Genomic DNA, 27031 nt, shown 5'->3' with positions numbered 1-27031 from the left:
TAAATTGAACCTTTGGCGTCTTACCCCACTCTCCCCTGTCACCCTGCACACCGACAAGCAAAAGATTTACTGATGCTTCATCTGAGTTGTTGTTTCTTCTTCCAGACCATGGAGCCGGTGGACCAGCTCCTGCAGTGTGTGGACCCCGGCAGGGACAGGGAACTGTGGGTGCAAGAGAATAAGACTGGAGACATCAGACCAGTGGACATAGAGATCTGACCTCAGTGCTGACTGAGCAGCTCCCACCCAGACACAGCGACCCAGAGGCTGCATGCCTGAGGACATGACTGGGAGATGAAGTCTGTGCTGCAGGGATCATTGCACACGCACACACACACACACACACACACTCGCACTCACACACATGCACACACACACACACACACTGATCCACACGTGACTCCTAACAGACTGAGGGTTGATCAGTCAGAGCTCACCGGCTCTTTACAGCCACCTGCTGAGGATGAAGTCAGTATCTGGGGGACTCGTGGGGAGAATCCTGAGGGATGAAGGCCGTGGTTAAGTGTTATGCAAACTGATGCTCAACACGGGACAATGGGGACTGTGAGTGTGAAGTCTTTACTAAAGGATACTCAGGTGAGGCGAATGATCAGCAATGAACATTGACCATGTGTAAGTGTTGAATAGCTTTATGTACTGCAGCAGTGTAATGCTAATTCTTAAGAACTGCAATGATTTAACAGATGCTGCTAAGCAAAATGCATTGAGAGCTACGAGTGTTGCTATATTACTGTGTACTGGAATAAATAGAAAGTACTTTAAAACTAATTCTACCATGTGCAGGGGTTCAGTTGTTTGCTAGGCCCTGCACACCTCTGTTCTACGATGACAAATATGCTATTTACAATGAAAACAAAATGCAATTCCCAGTGGTAATGGTTACCATTAAAAAATAGCAGTAGTTAAGAAAATGGTCTTCGGTTTCACTTAGAAATACACAAGAGCAGGCTGCTCATTCCTAACCGATGACTGGCTGACATGTCAAGTGTTAGCAGCAGACTTTCAATTTGCTTTAAAAGGAGAAGCTGGTAAATGGTTCTTAAATATGCACATAATGGAGAGTCACAAGTGGACTGTTCATAAAAGATAGACGTAGCAACTGTGACGTCACCCAGTGCTTTGTGGACTGCTGTCAGGAAGCCTCCAGTCTGGAGTTTTGTCCGTCTTTTAAAAGCGGACATGACTGGTGAGGAGCTGATGGACGAGGATCTAACTGGGAACTGAAGGACACTATGCTCGCAGAAATAGTAGCAACTTGTCAATCACAAGATAGTCCCGCCCTAAAACATCACCCTGCTTTATTATCTATTTTACTCTACATGGGACCATCATTTACTGAATGAACATCACGCTGTATTCAAAAAGTCTTGAAACTGGTGATTGAGAGCATAAACTTACAGAAAGAGGTGTGTTCACAGACAGTGGTGTGTATGGATAAAATACAGAGATACAACCTACTGTGCATGTGAGGAACAGAGTGCAGTAGTAATAACTCATCCGTGGTTTCCACAGTTATCCATGTGCACATCAGAGAGAAAAGAAACACACTGTTTGAATATAAATCACCTTTTAAAGCCCCATGCACACATGCATGCTGGGAAATGCAACACTTGACAGGCCTGCCAGGCCAAAACTACAGCTGCTAAACTGTGACTGTCCCTAACCGACGCTCACAGTGCGGAGTCTGGGTTTAATGAACAGCTGATTTTTTTAAGGCTAATATCATAAATCTGGCAACACTTCTTCACATCTGTGAAAAAAAAAATAATCAAAAGTTAAGAACCCTTTTGGTTCATTTCCACTTGCGTTTCACTTCATTCCTAATATGAATTATAAAATCAGCCAGTTGCACTTTATACCTGAATGATTTCTAATAGATATACTGTAAATTGCTGTTCATATGGGAAAAAAAAGTGCTCTAAAGAGAAGTTGTGACACTTTGATCACGAATGGAAGTGGACATGTTTAGGGGGTCTGATGTAAATATATGAGATGTGTGATTTTGCTATGGAAGGAGGCAGTAGAGTGAAGAATGTAAAATACAGTAAATAGAATCTTACAGAAAGACATATGATTTACTTACATTTGGTACTGATAATATATGAACCATACAAGTGTTTTATATGTAATAGCAACTTCTCTCTTACGATATTCTAGTTTTGGAAATAGAAGTCAGTTGCTTTGGTTGGGTTTGGTGTCCGTGCTGCTGCCTGCAGAAGCTCCATGCTGTACAAACTGCTCTTTTACAACATGTCCTGTCCAGTATTACTGCTTAGTACTACTTGACCACTGAGAGAAGAGTATTGAGACATTTTTTTTGTATATTAACAGCTAAAGTTCAGCATTTTTCATCAATAAAATGGAAAATATGTATCTTATGTCACAACATGCTTGTTCTTCTTTTGACTACCGAAATGGGAATAAGTAGAAAAAAACACCATAAATGAAAAAAGTTCTTTATTTCCTAAAAAACACATTTTCACATTTAACAGTAAATGATTTGGTCGAGCCTCGTTACAGGTTTAGGCGCTGATAATAAAGCTGTGGTTAACAGTTCAGACAGAGATACACGTAGTTTAGGTAAAATACACTGAAATTCTTGACCCACGTAATGATGACATCTTAGTAGCGCTTAATAATGATGAAGTCATTTATAAGCTATTAGTTAATGATGAACTCAGTCATTGAGAAATCATTTATCTTGATGTCGTTATTTGCTTTAAAACCACACGACACATATTCATAATATCATTGCGCTGTATTTGTATTTTAAAACACCTCTCACTCCAGTAGACTGCAATTAAAAAAGCATAAACTTCTCTCAGCATGACGTCTTTAGTTAAAGTCACTGCATCTGATCAGTGTGCTGGAGGTCACTTTGAAAATAACTCCATCATTAAGTAGATATTATATAATAGACTCGTTGTTTTGTGGTAGGCAATGCATTTTCCACAGTTCTGCTTTTTGTCAGGTTGTTTTAGTCAGTTTTCGAATCATTGTAATCATGACTTGATCTTCAGTTAACTGTAGTCTTCAGTTAACGGGATATAGATTTAAAATTTATTTTTTTTGGTAAAGAAATGTTTATTTTTCTATCTTATTTGAATGCGCATGAGATGCAACTGTATTTCCAAGAAGAATGTGTACAATGAACCCTAATAGTTGGTATGTTTCCCCAAAGAAAGGGGAAAAAATTAGCATCCGATTTAATATGACAGTTAAGGTGAATTAGTGTTAGCCAAGTAAGCTAGCACTAGTGTTAGCTGATAGCATAATGCTTGGGCACGATGACTCGGTCCTCAAAACGATGTGACATTTATGTCTTCTGTCCAGCCCATGGTTGATGGTGAGAGATAAGACAGTTATTAACGCATGAGAAGAATAAAAATCTAATTATACAGTGAAATCAAACAAAAGAGAAGTAAACAATAAAGATTAGTGCTTGGTCACTAAATAGTCTGAAAATGTGCTAAATCTTATCGGCATTATGTGTCTTTATTTAACAGTCGTGTGCAAAATCCCACATAAAATGATAAAAACATGATTAGTTCCATTGTAAGAACCAGGACAAACGTGCACAAACAGCTGAGAAAATAAAATTTTTAGGACATTTATGGTTGTATTTTCTAAAAATGTTAAACCTTTTAGCTTTTTTAAGGATCTGCTGACACTGTCATCATTAACTGATCGCCTAATAAATGACTTATAAATGATCACTGTAATAAAGTATCACTTAAATGTGAATTTCAAACACATGCAGAATATTTTTGCAAATTCAATCAGCTTTTTACACACAAATCTAACAGTCTGAAGGGATGTGAAAGGGTATAAGAAAGCTGGAATGTGATCTTACACGCAAAGAGGAAGCAATAAGTACATAGTAGAAAAATTCTATAGGAATGTACAGTGTTCACAAACAGGTGACGCACATCCAATGACCTGAATGTACGGTGAAACTACACGCTGAGCCTCTCTGATGTTTCAAACTTCATGCGCTTCACTTCTTCAGAAGACATCAGAGCTGCCATCGGATGATGCAGATTCGTATTTCTGAAAAGCTGACGTCGCAGCCATCTCCCTAATCAATCATGAGCTTCTTGAGGGAGTTGAGATAGGCCGGGATGAGGGAGCTGACGGACTCGTTGTCATCGTTGAGGATCTTCTCTCCTCTGCCCTCCGAGCCGGCAGAGCTGGGCGAGCGGACCAGGCCGGGGTAGGGGGTGCTGTAACCCTGGAGGAGGTCACACAGGGGTCAGCAAGAACAGGGACAAGCAGGACTTCTGGTATATCTCTTTACACATTCTACCAAAGGAGCTTTTTTTTAAATAAAAAGTTATTTTGAGGAATGATGCTTTAATTTTCAAAATCTAAAAGATTAATGAGAAAATATCTTGTTAATGTTACAAAAATGAATGTCTTGAAAAATGTCACCTTAGAAGGTCTACAACGGGAATGCTGCGATGGCTACAGTCTGTGACACTGATTTTTAGATTTAGGTTTGCTTACAGAAGAGTATCCTTTGCCAAAGCTGCCTCTGTTCTTGGTTCTGATCTTGGTAAGTGCTGACTCAGCGATGTCAGCACGCTCCTCAGCATCATCCAGCTCGTGGACGGTCTTCCTGTACTTGGCCAGGTTCATGTTAGCCTGCTCCTCCTGCAGTGACAACAGCACGTGAGCAATTCTAAACACACAGGAACACTACAGTGCGATACATAATGTGAGTGAAACAAGTCTGGAGTAAGGACGAGGTGACGTACAGCCTCCTCCACTTGTCTCTTGTATGCCTTCATCTTGTTCTGCAGCCTCTCCACCAGCTCCTGCATCCTCTGCTGATTCTTCTGGTCCTCCTCCGACTGGAACAGCAGCTCCTTCAGACGACGCTCGTTTTTCCGCAGCGTCTTCACCGTTTCGGCGTGCCGCTTCTGCTCCGAGTCCAGCTCCAGCTCCAGCTCCTTCACCTGTACGCAAATAACCAATGTTCACACTCATCCAGACAGTGTTCAGGCAGCTGGGCCACAGTGGAAAAAGTATTCTGCAAATTCTTGGATTAAAAGAAGTGACCAAATCTGGCAGCACTACCGTACTAAGTAAATAGAATTGACTTATTCTTTTCACGTCTGTTTGTCAGAACGAACAACACAACTCATTGGGCTTCATCCGCGGTTTTCTAGAAATGCTGGTAAAGCAGGACTGCACTGCATCAAGGCTGGATTACTAACTGGGCAACCAGCTCAGAGTTCAGACCGTCAGGGGCACAGAAAGCCCCAGGTTTAAGCTCTTTTCAGACATGGAATACAAAACCTTGCTGGCTTCATCAGTCTGGTCAAGTTATGTTATTCTGTCATTCAGACACAGAACATTGTTTTCTTCACGGCTTCATTCAGACACCACAGTGCCATGGTGTTCACACGATATTTGCCATCGACATGAGATCAGACGGAGCATTAAGAAATGTATAATACATAATAATGCACAAATAAACAAAATACTAAATCTCAACTGATAGCAGCTAATCAAACAGTCAGTTGGACCAATACACTGTGACAACAATTCATTACTTGTGAGTCTCATTTATCTGACCGGTTACAGACATTTTCATTTGTAATAAAGGTGAAATTGTAGAGCAAAGTCACAGAGAAAGGTGTGTTTGGATTGATATCTGTGCTGAAAAGTGAAAAAAGTCTACCCCAAACTGTGTCACACAACTCAAAGTATGTCACTGGTGCTTATCTTTGATGTAACTACGTCTAGTTCAGACTGTGTTGGCTCTGTGAAGTGTTACCAGGTCTGATCTGGTAACACTGCTGTTGTTACTTTAACAGAAAAGTGAGCAAAATACTCATTCAGACGTGATGCTGACACACTGAGATACCGTCTTACTGTAAAGCACTACATGCTAAGTGCTATGATAAAGGCCTTAAAGACAGTGGAATGAAAACTCTTATGTGGTTGTGTCTGTTTTTCTGATATTTTTATGCTTGAACTTGTTGACGTGAGAAGCGTTGCTCCACTTCTCATATCAAACTGTACTTGAAAGTCCCCTCATGGGTCGGGGGCAGATATCGTGTATCATCCACAGAATGTGTGTGTCTCAACAGTTGTGGATTAGCTGAGCCACGCAACCAGTTTGTGTTCCAGCAACGTAAGTGACACACCACAAACCAGCAGCTCTCCTCACAATCACTGCATGTAAAAGGCAGAAATACAGAGTATACAGTGTAAAAATACTCTTATGGATTCCTTTATGAGCATAGGGTGCAAGTAAAATGTGAGACGCAGGACTAAAAAAAGGCAGCTGGGATGCCTCCTGTGTGGACATTCTGCGAGTCTCATAGCTGGGATACTGGTGTCCATGTAAAACACACTCACCAGAATAACTGCTGAGATGTTGGAATGCAGTGACATGGCTAAAAACAGACCCAGTGTGGCAAGAAACATGAGGAGAGGCAACAATAAAGGCTACACTGCTGCTGCAACGACAAAACAACTGTGTTTCTTCTTTCTAGATTTTGCTATTTTTTTCATTTTTTAATAGAAGTGTTTACCTACTGGCGGCGTTGGACAAAAGGTCATTGGGGAAAATCATCACATACTCAAGTGTGGATCATGAACGTTTATCCATCCATTTTCTATACACCGCTTAATCCTCACTAGGGGGGCTGGAGCCTATCCCAGCTGACTAACTCGCTCCGTCTCCATACCTTCCCCTCCAGCTTTTGGATGATCTTCTTCCCTCCTTTCAGAGCCATCTGCTCGGCCTCGTCCAGTCTGCCGCTCATGTCTTTGATCTGGGCCTCCAGACCTTTCTTCACTCTCTCCAGGTGGAGTGTGTGCTCCTGCTCCAGACGCAGCTCCTCCCCGACTCGCGCCAGCTGAGAGAACAGACCACAACATCCATTTCAAACATTATTTCAAGTGTCTGAAAATGTTTCAAACTGCGCTGCAACTGGGTTTCATCGAGTGTTTTACCTCACAGCTGGCCTTCTTGGCCTTGTCTGTGCATCCTCTCAGCTCTGCCTGGAGCTCCTCATGCTCCTGCTGCAAAGTCTGAAGATCCACCTCCAGCTTTCTCCTTCCGCTCAGAGCCAACTGGAACTGAACACACAGTAGAAAACATCAGGGAGGTCTGTGAGTTTATGGGTCAAATTAGAATCAGTGAGAATGAAGCAGAGGCCCTGTGTGTCACCTGGTTGTTGAGGTCGCTGTACTTCTCGCTGGCCTCCAGCAGCTCTGTCTCCGAGGACTTCCGGGCTCTCTCTGCGTTCTCCAGCGCTGCCCGGGTCTCCTCGCTCTCGCTGATCAGCAGAGCGCAGCGTCGCTCCAGGGCAGCCTGCTCCTCCCTGCGCTCCTCGTGGCCCCTCACCTCCTCCTCCAGCTGGGCCTGCAGCTCCTGGGGCAGCAGAGGACACTTGTTCTTTCAGCACTGTTACACATCACCACTGTAGAAAACACACGTGGTATCTGAGCAGACCTTAATCTGCTGCTGCATCTTCTTGCTGTTTTTGCTGAGCTCTGCGTTGTTCTTGGTGAGCAGGTCCACCTGCAGCTCCAGCTCATTGATGTCGGTTTCCAGTTTCTTCTTTAACTTCAGTCCCTCTGCTCTGCCTTTCACCTCCACATCCAGACTGGCCTGCAGAGACTCTAGCGCCCTCTGGTGGCTTTTCCTGAAACGAGGCATGAGACAGACGGAAAGGCAGTCGAATGAAGCGAGAATACTTTTCTCTGCAGAGGCAGTAAATCAGAGTTAGAAGAGATGAACAGTTCCAGTCTTACCTCTAAAGATTATGTACAGTGAGTTTGTTGAAGAAGTAAAGGGAGATAAAAGACAGCATGGAAAACAGTTAGAGTATTAGTGCTGTGGGTAGCAGTAATGGAAATGATGTGAAAAAAACAACGGCAGATCACGAGGAGCATCACAACAACATCATTAGGGAGAACTATCTGACATGTTGGGAAATTACCTAATTTGCTTTTGAGATAACAGTGAAACAAGAAGATCTTGCATCTGTCTGCTAACTGTAAGTTTATTATAGTGCATTGCATCTTCTTTGTTTAATCTGTACAGAGTCATTTATGTCTAAGTGTTGCTGTCGCAGTCAAGTTTCCAGGCAATGAGCAGTGATTCCAGAAAACTCAAGAAATAGGCCCACACTCAACCTCCATCAGACCGCATCTTGTTATTTTTACACTTCAGTGATAGGACAAATGAAACAAACATAGCACAACATGCTACTTGATGAAATTTAGAGCTGACAGGAGGAAGATTTTGGCATCAGGCTCAGAGCTGCCAACTCAGAAGCAAGTTTTAACGAGATCTATAGATTTTTGGGAAATTTTTATACAATTTATATATATATATGTACAGCGCCCTCCATAATTATTGGCACCCCTGATTGAGATGTGTTAAAAGCCTTAAAATAAATTCAATTTTTATTATAATTGTGGCACACATGATTTGATGCAAAAGAATTATTTTTTAATGTGGGATTTTTTTTTTAACCCTGAATAAATGCACTTGAATTAAAGGTTGAATTTTCCTCTTTTTTCATTGTGGTCCTATATTATTTAGAAAAAAAAAGAATTTACTAGAAGCTAAAGAACACATCTTATCCAGGGTGCCAATAATTATGGAGGGCGCTGTATATACATATATTAAAAATGTAGTCAAACTGACATTTTAGGCCAGACTTTAACTTTCCTTGAAAAGTTTTCAATGTTTCTTAAGGAGAAGCTCTCATGTGTCTCAGGTATTAATACTTTCAGTCGACGGCAGCAGGACAGAAGCACAAATGACCTGATAATGTGCCAAAATGGCCAATCACTGATCCATACTGATGTGATGATAGCAGCTTAAAATGTATAACATCTAATGCTTAAGAAAAGTAGAGTTGGTTTTGTATGTTTGTGCAAATCAGCAAATTATGCTTTCCAAGGACTTTTATGTGCAAACCTAAGGTACTTTCTATTTTAAATTGTTGGCTAAACTGTACAAACTTCCTGGTCTCCCCTATCATTACACTGCAGTGTCATGCATCCTAGAGGAGGAAGGTGATGAGAAAGATGGAGGATGAGAGGCAGCTGAGGTACCTGGCAGCTTCACTCTCCTCCTCCTTCTCCTGCAGTCGGCGCTCCAGGTCTCCTTTAGCCTGAGACAACTCGAGCTGCAACCTCAGCACCTTGGTCTCTTCAGCCTGCCCAAACACATCGAAGGAGAAATTAAGACAAGAAGAAGATGAAAAAAAAACAAGAAAAATTCTGAAGTGAGTCAAACTTCCTGCCCCCACAATGCACATACTGAATACACAATAAAGGACAAACATTACAGGCATGTTGGTAAAGCACAGACCTCCAAAGCTGCCTCAGATTCCTCCAGTGAGGCCTGTAGCTCTTCTTTCTCCATCTCAATCTTCTTTTTTGCTTTCTGCAGCTCGTGGACACTCTTACCTCCATCTGACAGCTGGTCTGTTAGGTCAGCTATCTCCTCTTTGGGACAAAGAAAAGCCATGCATGAGACTAACTATAGTGTTAAAGGTGCTATACAAATTAAGTTATTATTATAACTGCATCACGGTTACTGTTAGTTACTACGCCATCATGACCAAAAGTCTTTCTTGAAGAAACACTTTTTAAACACATTTTAACATTTTAAAAGCTTTTTTTTTTTTTCAAAAATAGGAGATACAAAGATTGACACTGCTCTCATGCCTGTATGTTAAGTTAAAGCCAACAGTCCAGTTGCTGTTTCCTAATATTGGTCTTTATGCTAAGCTAGGCTACTAAGCTAGGCTACTAGCTTAGCATAAAGACCAATATTAGGAAACAGCAACCCTCTCCAAAGACAAGAAATGGACCAAAACTCCCTACTTAGCATGTTTCACTTGTACACAAATAAAACATTAATATTTTACTGAGCTATTTCTTGATAAGCTACACGTTGTCTGTGTGTCTAGTACTGGACACCAATCTCTTCTATGTTTGTTTTGGTTTATTATTTTTTTTACCTTATTATAAATTTTTTCATTTTTATTATTTTATTACATTATAAAGTTATTAATGCATGTTTTCTGTAAAATAGAAGTAAAAATAAAACTGGATACACAACACTGTGGCTAGTTAAGGCTAGCTAGTAAGATACCCTTAGCTAAGCTAATTCAACTAACCACCATTCCTATCTTGTAGCAGTAAATAAATAAATAAATAAATTTAAATAAAATAAATGAACAAACAAACCGCAAAATGTTTTCTAAATAAATGCAGGGAAGAAAACAAAGTACCTTATCTGGTCCTCCTTTTTCTAATCCAGCTAAATGCTAACTAGCCTCGCTGCTACAGTCGTAGTAACTGCCTCCTTTATAGCTTCTTTATCTAAGGTCTGTGACAATAACTACTGACCAGAATAAAATACATCAAATTAAGCTTCTTTTCAGCATGCGGTGTCTGTTAAACAGTCCACTTAGGAGTGTCCAGTCTTCAAACCCATTTTATCTTACTGACTCCAGTTCCGTGTTTAATGCACTTCAGCATTTCATCCCAAATGAAAAGCTATTTCCTAAAACCTGCAAGGATCATCAGCTGTGACCCTCCTGTGCGCTGTCATACCCTGGTAGGCCTTGTTCTCTCTACGTAGAGCCTCCAGCTGCTCCAGAGACTCTTCATGAGCCGTCTTGAGCTTGAACAGCTCGGCAGCATGTAGCCTGCTCTCCTTCTGGCAGCCCTCCACCTCGGTCACCAGCTCCTCACACTTCTGCTTCCAGTCCCCGAGCTGCTTCTCCAGCACCCTCTGCTTCTTATCCAGAGTCTGACCGCAGCCGCTGGCCTGAAGCAGGGAACAAACAGCGCTACAGTGACGACGTTTATGTCAGAGCAACGTGTTGAACAATGCATCTCCTTCTCTACCTTCTCCAGGTCCATGCAGAGGTCCTCCACCTCTCCCTGCAGTCTCTGTTTGGTTTTCTCCAGTGAGGAACATTTGGCCTGGGTGGCTTCCACGGCCTCCTCAGCCTCCTGAAGCCTGCTCGCCAGCTTCTTCCTGTGACACACACACACCATTACATACATCACAGAGTCTATTTAAGGCATTAAATCATGTCAGATTGGGTGAGCAGCTGCCAGAATCAACACCACACACTTGGTCTCCTCCAGCTCGTCTGCGTGCTGGATTGCGTCTGCCTCGTGTTTGGTCCTCCAGTGCGTCACCTCACTGTTGAGTTTGGAAACGAGGCGCTGCATCTCCTGCTTGCTCTCCTGCTCCTCCTCCAGCTGCTCCCTCAGCACCTCGCACTCCTGCCGCACTGAGCTCAGGCTGCTGCTGGCCGCCTGCTTACACTGGCAACGCGGCAGAGACATGAGCGAATGTGTTTAATCTGAGAAGGAAAACAGGCAAAAAAAAGGTGGGTATTTTCTGCTTCGTGTTTAAAACGCTGACCTTGACCTCCTCATCCAGCTGTTTCTTCAGCTCCTCCAGCTGGGACTGGAGCAGAGTCTTGGAGCGGGTCAGCTGGCTCGCTCTGCCCTCCGCCTCCTCCATCTGTCGACTCACGTCTGCATTATCGGCTGACGGGACAAACACGAGCGCTGATTAGTGACACGCTGCAGCATACAGCGGAAACAAAGCATCAAATATGTGAAAGACAAACACACAATGTGATTATCTGATTACAAGAGATTACAAGAGCTGATGTGGATTAGGTCATGTACAGAGATGTGCAGCGCAGGATAGCAAGGACATCTGAGGACACACTCCTCATGGAGCTAAATGGAGCGTCAAGGACTCATCCTCTAGTTAATTGTGTCATATCTGTGTGTTCTGTTGTTCCAGTAAAGAATAGTTCTACAAAGTGTCTCACCATTTAAAGCAAAGTATGTTATATTATTATGATTTCACATATCATGGGGAGTATTACAGAAACTAATGTCTTTTGTAGTGTCCAGTTACACCACTTGAGCATCTCAGCTTGGTCTTCTTAGAGACTATACGTTTTTGACAGAAATCCTGGGGGCAAGGACCACAGCATTGCTTAGAAAAGATGTGATCAATGTGCATTATAGGACATAGAGACTGCTTTTTGGAGCTCCCCCCTTACTCAGGATTAATTTAAGCATGGCTCTGCTGCATCTATTTCGACAGATATTATTTTTTATTCTGTTTTTTGTGCAGACGAGCCATATGCACAGTTGATCTTATCGTAATAACACAGCAGAGTCCAACAGAGTCCTCTTAAATCAACTTCTCTTTAGATGTTTTAGACCAACTGAAGAGCTAAGAGAAGCAGTCGACTCAACTGGGAAAGCAAACCAGTTGAGTTGTTGGTTGGGAGGTAGGTTGGTTGGTCAGCTGGTAGATCAATCAGTAGGTTAGTATGTACAGCATGTACATCAGTAGGGTAGGTTAGGAGATCAGTAGGTAGGTATTTTGGTCAGTGTGTTCGTATGTGGGTATGTAGGTCAGTCAATTGTTGAGGTTAGTATGTGTGGGGGTTGGTGCCAAAGTGGACCAAGCTGCATTTACCCGTTACAAAGAAAAATGGGGTCAAAATGTTTTTTTGTTGCTAAAAAAAAAATCGTGGTTGTCGTAGGAGTCATTAAATTCATCCAAAGATGTTTCAACACTGTCCAGAGACAAAAACAGCTACTTTGTGATGACTTATTTAAGTTTTCATTTTGCCTTTCCTTTTGCTGAGTGCCAAAACGGGCCCCTGTCACATTCTTTACGTTTTGAGAAAAAAACTGATACAAGGTTTGTCTTGCTAAACTGCATTGAAGCGTTTACATGAGTCATCATCAGGAACTAGAGATACTTTTTAGGGACCATGGGATAGAAACAGATGCTTGGTGGTGGTTAATTAAGTTTGTATTTTACCTTTGTACCTTAGAGTTGAGTTTTAACAGGGCTTGAGGTCACGCTAGCCACCATCTTGAATCGCAAACACGTACAACTACCTGCGCCTGTGATGTAATGGTTAGCAATTCCTGTGGCTTGGCCCAGTTTACCACGAAATTTTCATGCCAAAACTGTTATGGGCCAAACTTCAAAGTGTCATTTTGACATTACTAGTGGGCTGTTGGTTGGAACACTTTGCCACGAACTAGTAGACCATAAATACTTCTCAAAAAACATAAAACTCAACGTCTTTGTGGTGGCTTTGTGTGTGTGGCTTTGACACTGAACTCCTCATGTTGACCAGTTACTATGGCAGTCAGCAGGTCAGTTGGTTGGTTGATGAACAAACTGAGGATGCTATCACTCAGCAGGATTTTAGCTAATTACAAGTATGACACCAGTGTACCTGTGAGTCTGTTCTTGGCCACACTGAGCTCAGTGAGGGTCCTCTGCAGCTCATCTCCTCTCCTGTTGGCCTCAAACAGCTGCTCATCCAGCTTCTTCAGCTGGCTGTCTGAGGACGTCTGCAGCACAACACAGACACCGCCACATGTTATGCCACACTTACAAGGTTGTAACTTAGGCCTGTGACTTTATTGGCTTGTTAAACGAACAAACACCCCATTAAACCAGTAGCAAACCACAGTTCATATGACCTAACTTCCTGACCTTGGCTTTCTGTAGAGTATCCAGTGAAGCGGCCAGCTCATCCACCTCCATTCTCAGATTCTGCTTCTCCTTCTCCAGTTTGGCTCTGGTCCTTTGCAGAGCCTCACACTGCTCGCTCAGCTCTGCCACAACATCGCTGTGCCGCTTCCTCAGAGATAAAGCAAACGCTTCAGACTGGACGGAGGACTCCTCCAGGTCTCGTCTCAGGCGCTGGAGCTCGGCCTCTCGCTTCTTGTTCACTTCCATCTGTTCACCACACACATAAGCTGCATGTGAAGTTTGGTAACGCTCATTTTCATTCAGGATTTTCCAGGTAATGTCCTGGAAAACATCCTCATTACATCCTAAAGGTTAACTAGTATTTATTTGTAGATTACACTGATATAGTTTTTTTTTTTTAAGTCCAATGAAAGTTGCTCCTAATCATCAATTTTAAGGGCTTATGTCATGTGTTCTACTGGTAGGATGTAAAAATCCGAATGTGCAACCTGACAATAACATGCAGAGTGCTGAGTTAACCTGTGAGGCCGTGACCCCTCCTGCTTCCTCAAGCCGGTCCGTGAGATCATCCAGTTCTCTGGTGAGATCTGCTCTCTGCTTCTCCACCTGTCAAAAATACAGCAATTTACGAATGACACTGGACATTAAGTGCACAATGTGATACTAATCAATCAAATGTTCAATCATGAATCAATGTAACGCCATAACAAACCGAAAGTTTGACAGATATGGCAAAGTGACTTAAGACTAGAGGAGAAGATTTCAGCTGTTCTGGTCCTAAAACTGTCACATCTGATGGGACAGGATGTTTAACCACCAGTGGACCTGATGATTGACAGCCCAGAAAAGGAAGTGATCTCTCCAAAGGTCAGAGGTTAGCAGGGTAGCTGGTATCCAATCAGAAAAATGCAGGGGTTAGCTGCTGTCACACAGTCCAAATATTATCTGTGAACTCCTCTTTCCTGTGGATGTTATCCAATGCTGATCACTGCAGGCTGTGTTGCTCGTAGCTCTGCTGTTTGGGGTGATTTTCATACATAGTGTATTACTCAGAGGATGCAGCATGCTAACTCATGTACGAAGCAATGTTGGTCTTTAAAGCTGATGATGGCCTTTAAAGCTGCAATTAATTTTTTTCTTCACTTGGGGGCAGCTCAGACCAAAAACAAGCGGGTGTGCCGGCCACACCTCCCCCATCCCTTCACGTTCCATTTACAGCCAGAAATGTTGTGTCCGTCAGAGCCAACAAAAAATGTACCGCCCACAACCATTAGCCCATGCTAGCATTGTAAAATATATCCAATGGTCCTAACGAGATGTTAACTTCTTTAACATTATCTTCACTTGACCTATCTCTCAATAGCTGCTCTGCTCCACCTGTGTGGAGAACACAAAGACACATGGAGGAGTCCAGTGTGTGGAAACAGATACTAACAGAGTGGAGTAGAACAGCTAGAGGCTTACTGTGTTTGCTGTCTGGTGCTGAGGGATGCTGAGGGATGTGCCAGTGGGTTAGTCTGAGGCAAGTTATTTATTTGGCTGAAAACAGCTTTCTGGTTTCTGGAGATATCATGGATGAGAGCACTGTGACTGAACCAAACATTCAATTTGCAGGGAATAAAACCAAAACAATGTGCTAAAGGACGTCAAAAGAATCCATCGAGTTGAGAGCAACTGCATTGAGGGATCTTTTTTGGTTCATCACTACAAGTGGCATCTTTCACTTCACAGATGGTAATTTGATAAATTGTTAATACAAAAAAATGTCATCTGGTGCAGCTGGTACTAACTAATAACTAATCAGAGGTTTGACTGCAATATAGCAAGATGATGAGATACACCACAACATTCTCTTGTAAATACACTTGCTTTTAAAAGCAGTAACAATAGCTGTAGTTACAATTAAAAGTACCTGGAAATGTACCTTCTGAAGTTGTATTTACTTTCCTGGATGTTAGCTAGAAACTTTGATCTTGACAGTAAATACACCCTAACAAAATCAAAAAGACCCCAAATGCATTCCTAAAATATCAACACCTTCAATAATAAACATCGTGGCTCCAGCACTATAATAAAACTTGATACCAGTATAATACACAGTATAATAAAACTGGACACCAACATCAAAGTCAGTGTAAAATTGTTCCATAAAAATACAAAACAAATAAAAAATATTTAAACCTTCTAAAATGTTGAGATACAGTATTAATGATAAATTCCTTGACAAGACTGTCAGAGAGAGCCTTCTCACGCTCAGATATGGTACAGCACACATGGAGAGAGTTTATAACGCCAGGCCATTACATGCACAAACAGCCAGCACTCTGTAGTTAAAAGCACTTGTTGTTTTTACGCAGATCTTTTACAGCTGGTTTAAAGACAGTCGTAGATGTTGAGACTGGCCTGCAAAAGCTGGAGTCTCAGGCCTCCCTGATAGCAGCAATGAGCCACAGCCGTCAACACACCTCAGGCAGAACAAGGGAAAACAGATGATTCTCACTGGGGGCCTCCTTGTCCACCCCCCACACCTCCAGCTAAACCTCCAAAACCTGTGGCCCCCCAGCCCCGCCCCGTGAGCCTTACAACCTGGCTCTGTGTACAAGGTTAACGCCGAGCACTCGGCTCACTCATCGCTCTCCTCCACACGGCTGACTGAGTCAACAGCTCCTCCGGATCGGTACCACCCGACACCACTCACTGCCATTCACATGCTAATGAAAGGTCAGCGCTCCCAAAGTGTCCTGCTGCTGAGGATGGGACATTCATCTTCTTTTGCACATCTCTGTGAAGACTGTGCATGCATGCCCATGAGTGTGTGCATAAGTACTTCATCCGTGTTCTCAGCCTCCAGAAACGAGTTGACATTAAACCTCAGGTTTCCTCACCTTGAACAAGTTAGGGTGAAGTGTTCTCCCCTAAAATGAAAGTGAAGGCGTGCATATTTTCTATTTTTCTATTTCCCATTTTTAGATTTCTGCACTAGCAAAATGTGTACAGAAAGAAAGTGCTACAGGAAAAGTTCATACTTTTTGAAGGTAATTTGAAGGTATAATACTTCCATATTAGAGAGGGAATAATTACAATTTGGTTTGTTTTTTATACTCTTCTGTGAATTTCAGGAAACAGGGGGCTCAAGTATTTACAAAACTGGTTCATACAAGTCGCACAAAAAGCCCAAACAGGTTGCATTTTAAAATGTAACTTCTCAGTAGAGAAAGCAAAACAAAGAAAATGTTATTCTCCTCCACTGCTACGGCAAATTTGTGGCCTTGGTTCAGTCTTGCTGCTCTCATCCGCTCTGGTTCCAGACTTTTTCCACACAGCTCTGATAAATTCACTGCACACTACTCACTCAGCAATCAGTGTTTGTGAATAGCTAGTGAATTTAATTTATGAATTTTGTATTTTTGTTTTTTTTCTTTCGAGCTAAAAGTAAAGCAAATATTGGACGTCAGCTTGGTGGTTTTTAGTAAAAGCTCTAGTTCCACTGCAAATGTAATCAGGCAAATTGTCAGTATAGACTATGTAAAGCCTTTAAACCAAGCACTGACCTTGCAGCAGACACGGAGCAACTTTAGTATTCTTTGAAATTGTGCTTCTCTTCACCTGTTCATTTGAAATTTTTTGTATTTTTTATTTTGATGTGTGTGTGTTGTCTACAGTGAACCCTCTACTGTACACGTAACTGTTTGTGTGGCTGGCATTCCAGATGGAAGAGGATCCCATAAAAAAAAAAACAGTGCTGTCTGTCAGCCTCTATCTCCTGATACTATCTCTCTTGTGCGACCTGAGGAGCAGAGTCTAACAATAGTGAGCCTGTCTGCAGCAGAGGTATGTTGTATTTGAGCTGTTCTGAAGATGCAGGCTTTGGAACAGATAAAGACCTACATGTCTCTGCCTGCCTCTTTCTCCGCTCTGTGGCTTTGGAGGCTAGAGGGGTCCCAGCTAGCCCCATTATCAATACCACCCAGAATGGGAAGAAGTGAGCAAAACACGCCCTCAGGCCTGCTGTCACTCTATTCAACGCTCCGAGTGAAATATGTGTCTCTGCGTTTCTCTACTGTAACATGAAAAATGCAGAGAGGTCTTAAGAGGCGCGACCAGGTTCCACAGCTTAAATACACACATGCTTTAAGAGCGTCTTATTTGAAACAACAAGCACTTAAAGCGCCCACCTTAGTAGATTAGCTTTATATGAACCAGACGTGCTGTTTTGAAACGATTTAACATTACAAAGAAGATGTCTTGGACACTTTGCTGTGGTTGAAAGGAAGGTGGAAAAAAAATGTCCTGTTCTTCTGATTTGCTTCTGGGAGCAAGGCGAGGGGATTACAAGAAACAGAAGGTGCACTCATGTGTGCGTAAGGGATAGAGAAAGATCGGGGAAAAAATAAGAAATAAGGAGGAAAAAGGATGTTGGGGCTCCCTCACCGCCTCTGGGGTTGCCCAGTATGTTAATCAGAAACACAAGGTCTCTCCCACCCTCGTTTATTATCACAGGTGCAGATGGTTTGGGGTGACCAGAGGCACAGCACCAATGCACGTACCCCACTGGCTGCCACCACCGACTCCTTCTCTTTCACTGTTGTCTTCAGCCCAAGAACTGCTCTCAATACCACAATCCTGAGTCGATCTGATCCCAGAGCTGCTTGGCATCATTTTATCTACCCTGCAGCCTGACAGACCGGTTTAAAGGTACAACATCTAAGACGAGTATTCAAAAAATAACTTAAACTAACTAAAGAGAGGGCAGAATATCGCTAGAAAGTTATGGTATTGGTCTACATCCCTATGCAAGGACATCAGGGAATACACAGTTCTTTCAAAAGGTCTTTGGTCCCTCTGCCTGTCAAAAAGCTGATACCCCTTTTCCACTGTGCTAGTTTGGAACCAGAGCCTGACTTAGCACCAGTTCTTTGTCTTTCCACCAAAGCACTGGCTCCAGCATCTCCAAACTGGTGCTTAGCAAGCGCCAACTCTTTGCTGGCCCAGAGCTAAGAACTGAGTACATCAGGGGCTGGGGGCAGGGTTATCGTGACCAACAAAACCGATGGAAACATAGAATCAGCATTTTTAAAACAACAGCTGAATGAGTAGCTACATTTTTAAAAAAAACTAAACAGGGTAATATGGACAGAAAATCCAAGCAGCAGTAGTCTAAGGAGACCCAGTGCTTGCTGGGACTGTGGTCTTCAACTGAAATCCAAAATAAGTTAGAGGGAGCCTCTTGGACCAAGCCTGTGTTGAAAAAATCCTGCAGGAGATGACTGCAGCCGGGTATGAGTGGAGCCTCGAGAACTCCTCAATTAACTCAATAAACTGAAAAAAGGCTACAGGGACCAGAAATGGCTTTGGCTATATACGCAGTGACGTACTGATGTTTTACAGCGACGCTCTAACTTGGCTCCTTGCCGATGGAAAAGCAAACAAGTTCTATGGAGGTGCGAGATTTCAAGCAACTAAGCACTGGAACTATCACCAGCAATGAACTAGCACCTGGTCCTTTTTGGTGGAAAACGGATATCAGGGTCAGTCAAGAAAACAGTTATCTTATAAACTCCATGTGTGGTGTCAGCTTCTAGTTTATGTTCTAGCTTTCCCAGCTCAATTTTTAGCAAAGACCATTGGAATATTTTTGGTACGGTTTGTATTGTCATTAGCTGGACTGAAAATCTGCTTTGTGTTGTCTAAACAAAGGGAGCAAGAAGGTCACCGGTTCGCGTCCCGGTCGGGGCACTGGCATCTTTCTGCGTGGAGTTTGCATGTTCTCCCTGTGCAGCGTGGGGTTCTCCGGCTTCCTCCCACAAGTCCAAAAACATGTTGAGGTTAATTGGTGATTCTAAATTGTCCGTAGGAATGTGAGCGTACTTGGTTGTCTGTCTATAAGTGTACGAAGGTTTGTGACCTGTCCAGGGTGTCCCCTGCCTTTGCCCTAAGTTGGGATAGGCTCCAGCCCCCCTGTGACCCTAGTGAGGATTAAGTGGTGTATAGATAATGGATGGATGGATGGATTGCCTAAACAAGGTAAGTACCATGGACTGTAAATGAAAGATGCAATTAAGGACAGTGATGTCGCCCACGGTTTACAGACTACCATATAAAGTCTCAAGTTTGACATTTGACTGTTACCATCTTGCTTTTTTGAAATCACATTTTTGCAACCAGAGGAGTCTCCCCCTACTGGCTGTGAGTAAGAATGCAGATATTTCTGCATTGGCTTTAATTGTCAGACCTGGAAACTACATACTTCTTTTATATTCAGCATGATGGCCTTATTTGTTACATAAAATTGCCTCTGTTCAGTAGACAGCTAGAGAAAGAGCTCACTGAGCTGAGCAGATACCGCTTCCTTTATTCCAACTGAAAACACATTAACACTGTCAGTAAATGTTATGCAATTAGCCACCTCTATCAGCTATTGCTACACAGCCAACTAGCTACCAGTCCATGGGAAGCAACGCTAAAGGTTAGCTCTTATCTTGCTTTAATTTCTTTGAATCAACATGGCAGTTCTTCTCCATGTTGGATTGAAGGCAATCTGGATGCTACAGTGACTCACGATTGTCTCTTGAGGTACAAAGTGGTATTACATGATGAGATTGGTCAGGGTTAGTTGGTTAGCATACTAACTTTGGTAGATAACTCACGTTACATCTTCAGCAAAATGTATGTCCTCACATTCTGTTGTTGTTCATTTTTAATGTTTTAAAAAAAAACAAAAAAAAAACTTAAATATAGTACTTCTTAGGCTCATCTGCTCTTTTTTATATGTTTGTGGAGATGCTCCACAGCACGTCACAGTTGTGATGATATACGTTACCTTGGTTCTCATGGCCCGCTCTGCCTCCAGCTCCTCTTCCAGCTCCTCAATGCGGGCCTGAGGAGAGATGGTAAAATGGATGTGAACACACACAGGGAAAAAAAAAACAATACAATCTGCTTTTCACTAAGCTATAAAATATGACCAAGATATTATCCTGTGCTTTCACATTGCCTATATCATTCTGACAGAGAACAAATGGGGCGTCACCTCCGCAGACAGTTTGCTATTTTAGGGCAGCCCTTGTGTGTGGTGAGGCCGTCTCATACACTCCACTTTCTCTGGGGATTTGGCACGCCTCTGGCTTTTTTCCTCAGGTAGCAATTTAGAGCAAGAATGTCCCGTAGCCACCGTCATTATCTGTATTCTGACCCAGGGCTGGGTGTGCTATGTCCGGTCAGCGAGACCAGAAAGCATTGGTGCCATTTTCATGACATTCGAGGAATTTGTGCAGGGTTTTTTTTTTTTCTTTCTCAGATTTTGCTGGAAATCAGTGATGTATCAAGGTCTGAATTTGTGAAGTACATGTAGTGGGAATGAACCATTTCATCTAATTGTGTACATCTAGATTACATATTTGGTAACCAGTGTTTTTCACATGGTGGAACAAAGACCTTTTTAACCTTCATGTTTAATGATTATCATCATACTTTCTGTGTGAAAACTTATTTTTTATCTAAACCAAAGAGTTAAAAATATTTTAAAATCCTTGCATATACATATAATGTTCAGTTTTATAGCACAACTTTTTAAAATTATTATTATTTGCAAAACAACAGCAGCATGTAATTATCTAAATTCACCTATTGTAGCTTCAAAGTTGCAGATAATACATATAACTTGCTACCGTCATTTATAAAACATGGTTATTGGCTTTGGTTTCTGAGCAATTCTTTCAACATGTAAAGTAACTGTACACTGGCGTCTACACAGCACAGAAAAGGTTAAAGTTAGTGACGTCATTTCCCTGATATTTCCTCAGCAGACCCCCTCCCATTCTCAAGCCATAAATAAAACTATAAATTACATGAAAAAAAAAACTTCTTACACACATGTATACCTTACTTGCATGTGTGTAAAAGTGTGTTTGAAGTACTGAGGTCATATCATTATGTATGAAAATGTGATAGTAACTGTACAATAAACTTTTATTTAATTGCTTCTGCATTGCCTAAAAATGATAAATAGGAGGGTTAAATGAACTGGTAGCAACATTTCTGCAGACCAAAACAAATATATAACAGTAATGAAAAAGATATTTAACGAAAATGCACTGCTTCAAGTGACAATTCTTAAAACTGCTGCTTACAATCAGAGGCAGACAATAGACATGTTTACTCTGTTTCATTTTCATGGGACTTACATCTTCATGTGAGGCAGAAAATCACATGTATGTGGATATAAAATGTATGTAAATAACACAGGGTATAATATTTTAAATGTATTCACCAGTAGAGGCAATCTAATTGGGTATCAGCATAATAAACATACATTTGGCCCAAAAAATATGATGCACTTTAGTATTTATGCACATACATTTGTGAGCAGCTCATATAACTCCACATAGGCTTATTATTATAACTATTACATGCTACTTATAAATTACTGCATGTAATTTTATAACATATTATAAAATGACTGGAGTAATAAAAAAATACTTTGGATACTGCTTCAAGTACATTGTGATACTTCATACCATTATTTAAATTACATTTTCAATGCCCTTAAAATAAAGCACCATCAGGTAAATCATCCAGCTTCATCCACTATTGCTTTCAGTACAACCACCGTGTGTGCATCTGCAGAGTGCCTAAGTGCTCCTAATCATTTTATTTTTACGGAATTCGACTCATATTGTCAAAACAATGTGAGCGATCTGGCAGAAATAAATCATACACAGAAATGTTCTGCTCCACTAAGCTCTTGACAAAAGCCGCATTTTGTACCGCTAATAAAAATTTATTGCTCGCTTCCCGGTGTAGCTGCATCCTACCAAGTTGTGTCATGTTCCGCGCTATCTCCAGTTTCTATCTACGTCTCAGTGTCAGGAAGTGTGTCTGACATGGCGTGTGGCCCAGGGCCACTCGCAACAACAACACCTCCACCTCACTGATGCAGTCAAAGCCGCCAGCAGAGCTACACACCACCCGAAGCTCCCTAAACAGGACTATCAAACGTCTCGGAGCAAAATAAACACACATGGATGGGAGAATGTGTCTTGCACTTGTACCATCTTTGATTCATTAAAAATGCAAGCAGAGTTTTCTTTTGAAATTTCTAAAAAAAAATTAAAAAAAAAAAGAATCCATAGACACACTGACTTGTTCTACATATATCTATATTTTTAAAGTTGAGCTTAAACAGAAAGACAGAACTAAAAACTCACATGCCAGCGGAGGACGTCTGCAGAGAGAACAGCCATGGTGAGGCAGCAGCAGCCCGACTGACTGAATGACTGACTGACTGTCCCACACACACACACACACACACACTGAAACACACACACAGCTTTACTGTTGATCCCCTCCGGCATTTTACTGTCCACACCCCCTCATGCATGCACAGCCTCTCTTTCTCTCTGACAGTTCCTCACTCACATATCTGTTTCTTGTTAAATTCCTACTTTCCACAGCCTCAAACCAGCCTCAAAGTAAATATTGTGGCTCTAATACAATTGTAGAAAACTTATAGCGTACTAACAGTGTTAAGAAGTTGGAGTCAGACGGCACAGATAAATGCAATTTGGACTACTTATCCATGGCAGAAAAAGATTATATGTTGATTTTGTGCACTTTTCTAAATGAAATTTACTCGAATTTAAATGATCCCACACCGACTTCTCCACTTAGGAGCACTCTTGGGGCAATGTGGGGGAAATAACAGAATTAGGCCATCATTGCTGAGAATGCTTGCAGGGTTTGATCTCCATAATTGCATGTGCTTAAAGTTTCTTTTTTCCCTGTGCACTCTGAAACCATAATAATTGTCCATGAATTGCAATCAGATGTGGCCTCATAGCTGATGTTCCTCGTTTGTGTCAGAGGGGATGTTCAGCAGCGTGGGCAGTCATATCCTGTACATCCCCACAGCCAAACAACTGGAGGGCTTGCCTCTGCACTAGAGACAGTATATCAGACCCCCTGCTGATGCCAGTCCACCATACTGTCCACACATGCTCACATAATTCAGGTCCTTGCAACGGCGCAGGAATCTGCATGCTTTGTTCTTCTAAATACCTTCAGATGGCAACATCGTGAGTTCAGAAAACAAACAAAGAAACACCACTTCATTCCTGTACACTATCTGGAAATGATACAATACCAATCGATGTGATGCAGTACTATCATACAATTACCATACGATACGATATGATACGATACGTTACGATACGATACGTTACTATACGTCACAATACGATACGATACGATATAATAAAATCTGTTAAGATACATTGTGAAATAATTATGTCACGTTACAAATGATAGACTACAATACGATACCATAGATTACGATATGTTAGGAATGTTACGGTATGATCCGATTTGCTACGACACGTTTTGTTATGTTACATTACAATACGTTATGGTACATTACGTTGCAGTATGGTGCGTTACAATATGATGTAATGGTACAGTACGTTATAATAAATTACGATCCGATCCATTAGGATATGTTAAAATATGTTACATTATGTTACAAATGATATGTTGCAATACAATACAATACATTATGACACATTACAGTACCATAAGATATGATATATTACGATATGTTGTGGTACAGAATGTTACAGTATGATACAATTTGTTATGATACATTATGTTACTTTACATTATGATGTGTTACGTTATGATACATTACATTGTGATACGTTGTGTTATGATATGTTATGATACATTACGATATGTTACAATATGTTGTGACGTGATGTGATACAATACATTATGATACATTCTGATATGTTACGATATGATCTGATAAGACACGACACGATACAATCTAACCATTCAAACGGTAATAGCTATCATACACATCACACATGTTGAATATCAGCAGCACTCTGATCGTAGGAAAGTAAATAAACTGATGTATGACAGAATTCATCAGTCTGATGCATTTAAATCCAGTGACTAAACTAACTATCAGAGAACAAAATTAGCCTTTTATAACATGTGAGCAGTCAGAGGACATACTTTTAGCAAGTCTGAGTGTGTTATGTTTGTGAGCTGCTTGACAGGAAAATGCCACAGATTGGCCAATGAAAGGCACATAAAATCAGATTTGATTGTTTAGTTTAGTTTTAAATTGCACAGATTGTCTGGTGAACAGATGAGGCTGTACTGCATAACAGTGTGACAAACAACAAAAAAATAATCTGGCTGCTGGCTCCAAAGGTTCTGAGTAGACAATGATATAACTGTATCTTCTTACAAATAAGTGTATATAAAGTGGTGTCTAACACCCGATCATTTGTGTGACGACACAAAACACAGCACAACACACTGAGTTTTAAAGAAAGAATTTCAAATTTTGGTAAATGACCTACACAAGAACCTCAAACCTGCTAACCCAGCAAATTCTTTTATGTTGCTTTGGAAAACTCACTTTCGTTGTAAGGTTTTTTCTAAAATCTTTGATTTAATCTTGACTGTTTCAATGATGTGTGTAATCTGAGAGAATGTATATGTGTGTGTGTGTGTGTGTGTGGTTTTTTTTTCTATTTTTCATGTTTTGTAAAGCATTTTGTAAGTAGTAAGTTTGATGAATAAACTGTGTTATTAGAAGTCATACAGAAGATTGTATCATATAATTATGTATGATTATTACGAATCTCTGAATTCCAAGAGCTGTAGCTCATAATTATGAGTTTTCAATGGGCTTTAGGGGCAGGAACTGCTAAAAACGTGCCTGACAATCATCAGGTTTTTAAAATCATAGTAATTCTTGTGAGTACATCAGTTTCACTTCCTGCAGAAATGATCTTAGAGAAAGAGAACAAAATTGCTTGTTGACAAACTTTCTATCTTGTGCATAAGTAAAGAACATATGAGCTGAACTTTTACTGAAACTGCATGTTTTTGGACCATTTATTCTATGTGGCTTCCCTCTAAATTAGAAAGAAACAGAACGGAATAACTTTCCACTGAAGAAACAGAGTCTATAAAAACTACTGACCGTGTCTTCTCTGGTTTATGCAGAGTAAAGGGATGCTGTTCCTAGAAAGACATGTTGCTGTAGAACTTTTTGTTGTTAGTGCCTTAATGCAAATTCCTTTCACCCCCATTAATTTAAAGTAAAACAAACAAAAAAAAATCTCAGAGTGAGCAACCTGAACACAAAAGAGCAAGACTGCAGGACTAGAGATAAGGTAGGATAGGGAGGAAATATGAAAAGCATCATTTGGATGGGAAACTACCACCACCACTGTGGCACAATCTGATGTAACACCTCCAGCAAAACATCTGGTAATAAACCAAACAAACCCCAGGCCCGGACTGGGGTTTATCTTCTCAGATTGTGATGACCTTTGCAGCGCTGTGACTGAGTGTAAACTGCTTTACAACCATGTCATAAAACCACTAAAAAGCCTGGGTTTGTCCTATCAAACCAAGACTGCAGGCCTACACTCCCTTCAAGCCAACTGCTTTGAATTACAGAGAGGGAGAGGCCGCTTCGTCACTGAGGATAGACAAAGCTCTGTCTTTGAGTCCACTCAAGTTTGTGGACGTATTCATGCGACCTTTACGTCAAAACCCAGACGTAAGTGGGCGAGAGACAGCTGGCCAGCGCATCCACCTGCATCTTTATCAGTGGGAGGAGTCCACACGCATGCAGACACACATATAATAGCCTCATTGTGAGATGAGAATGCCAAAGCTACAGTAAATGTGAAAACATGTCCACCCTCAAAGACACACGGATCGCCTTTCACTTCTCCAATCAGAGACAAAGGCGCTCTTTATTTCTCTGCTGACAAACCCCTGGAGGAAACATCAGGCTCCCCAGAGGCATCGTCGGAGGAAGGAGGCACCACCTGAGCTAAGAAATCACCATCTCCGTGTCTCTATCTGTGATCAGCCTCTGAATTCAGTGACAGACACAACACATTATCTGCGACATGCACCAGTGACACTGATAAAAAGCTCTCAGACTGGCCTCATACTATGTGGATGACATAGTACGATCCACATTGAAAGCCTCAGAGTAAACTTCACACAGGGGCAGACTAAACACTGCAAAAAAAAGAGAGCACTAAACTCAGTACAATCCAAACAAAAAAGCTGTACTAATCCTAATTACACAATGATTATATGCTACAATTAAAGCCATTTGGAGCTGTAAACGTAAAGATGGTGTTTTAAACGTCAGCGTCTTTGGTGGCACTGCAGGCGGTCACTGCTGTGGTGACTTTCCACGGCCCTCAACAGAAATTACTTGTTAATGATCAGTGTGGCCACTATGGTAGTGACTTTTTCCTTCATTTCCGATCTGAGGTTCAGTTAAGTGGCACTGTTGTGTTCCACTGTTCTGTCAGTCTTTGGATTTCTTCACATGTTGAAGTTTGGAACTGGGGCTCCAGTTAGACTCAGTGTACAAAGACTTTTGTTTCTGCTGTTTCTCTGTGGTGTTTGTTGGCTCTA

General features: G+C 41.5%; 1 protein-coding gene across 1 annotated transcript in view; it reads right to left on the bottom strand.

The window, feature by feature from the left end:
* Positions 1-2216: 2216 nt before the first annotated feature.
* The window catches only part of LOC103368358 (myosin heavy chain, skeletal muscle), a 50306-nt gene continuing 25491 nt past the window's right edge, over positions 2217-27031 (bottom strand). The window contains exons 7-23 of the mRNA XM_008296699.1: positions 20391-20447; positions 14090-14176; positions 13571-13816; positions 13308-13425; positions 11447-11574; positions 11150-11346; positions 10918-11050; positions 10621-10837; positions 9368-9504; positions 9109-9212; positions 7493-7685; positions 7208-7411; positions 6991-7116; positions 6723-6893; positions 4779-4979; positions 4528-4674; positions 2217-4252 (exon numbers count right to left, since the gene is read on the bottom strand). Of these exons, the coding sequence (XP_008294921.1) occupies positions 4100-4252; positions 4528-4674; positions 4779-4979; positions 6723-6893; positions 6991-7116; positions 7208-7411; positions 7493-7685; positions 9109-9212; positions 9368-9504; positions 10621-10837; positions 10918-11050; positions 11150-11346; positions 11447-11574; positions 13308-13425; positions 13571-13816; positions 14090-14176; positions 20391-20447 (2619 nt within the window). The 3' untranslated portion in view covers positions 2217-4099. The remainder of the gene's footprint in view (positions 4253-4527; positions 4675-4778; positions 4980-6722; positions 6894-6990; positions 7117-7207; positions 7412-7492; positions 7686-9108; positions 9213-9367; positions 9505-10620; positions 10838-10917; positions 11051-11149; positions 11347-11446; positions 11575-13307; positions 13426-13570; positions 13817-14089; positions 14177-20390; positions 20448-27031) is intronic.

The sequence above is a fragment of the Stegastes partitus genome, unplaced genomic scaffold, assembly GCF_000690725.1.
Source record: "Stegastes partitus isolate 25-593 unplaced genomic scaffold, Stegastes_partitus-1.0.2 Scaffold1147, whole genome shotgun sequence".
Classification (NCBI taxonomy): Eukaryota; Metazoa; Chordata; class Actinopteri; family Pomacentridae; genus Stegastes; species Stegastes partitus.
The sequence above is the reverse complement of the archived record's forward strand: the minus strand, read 5'-3'. Positions and strand labels throughout refer to the sequence as shown.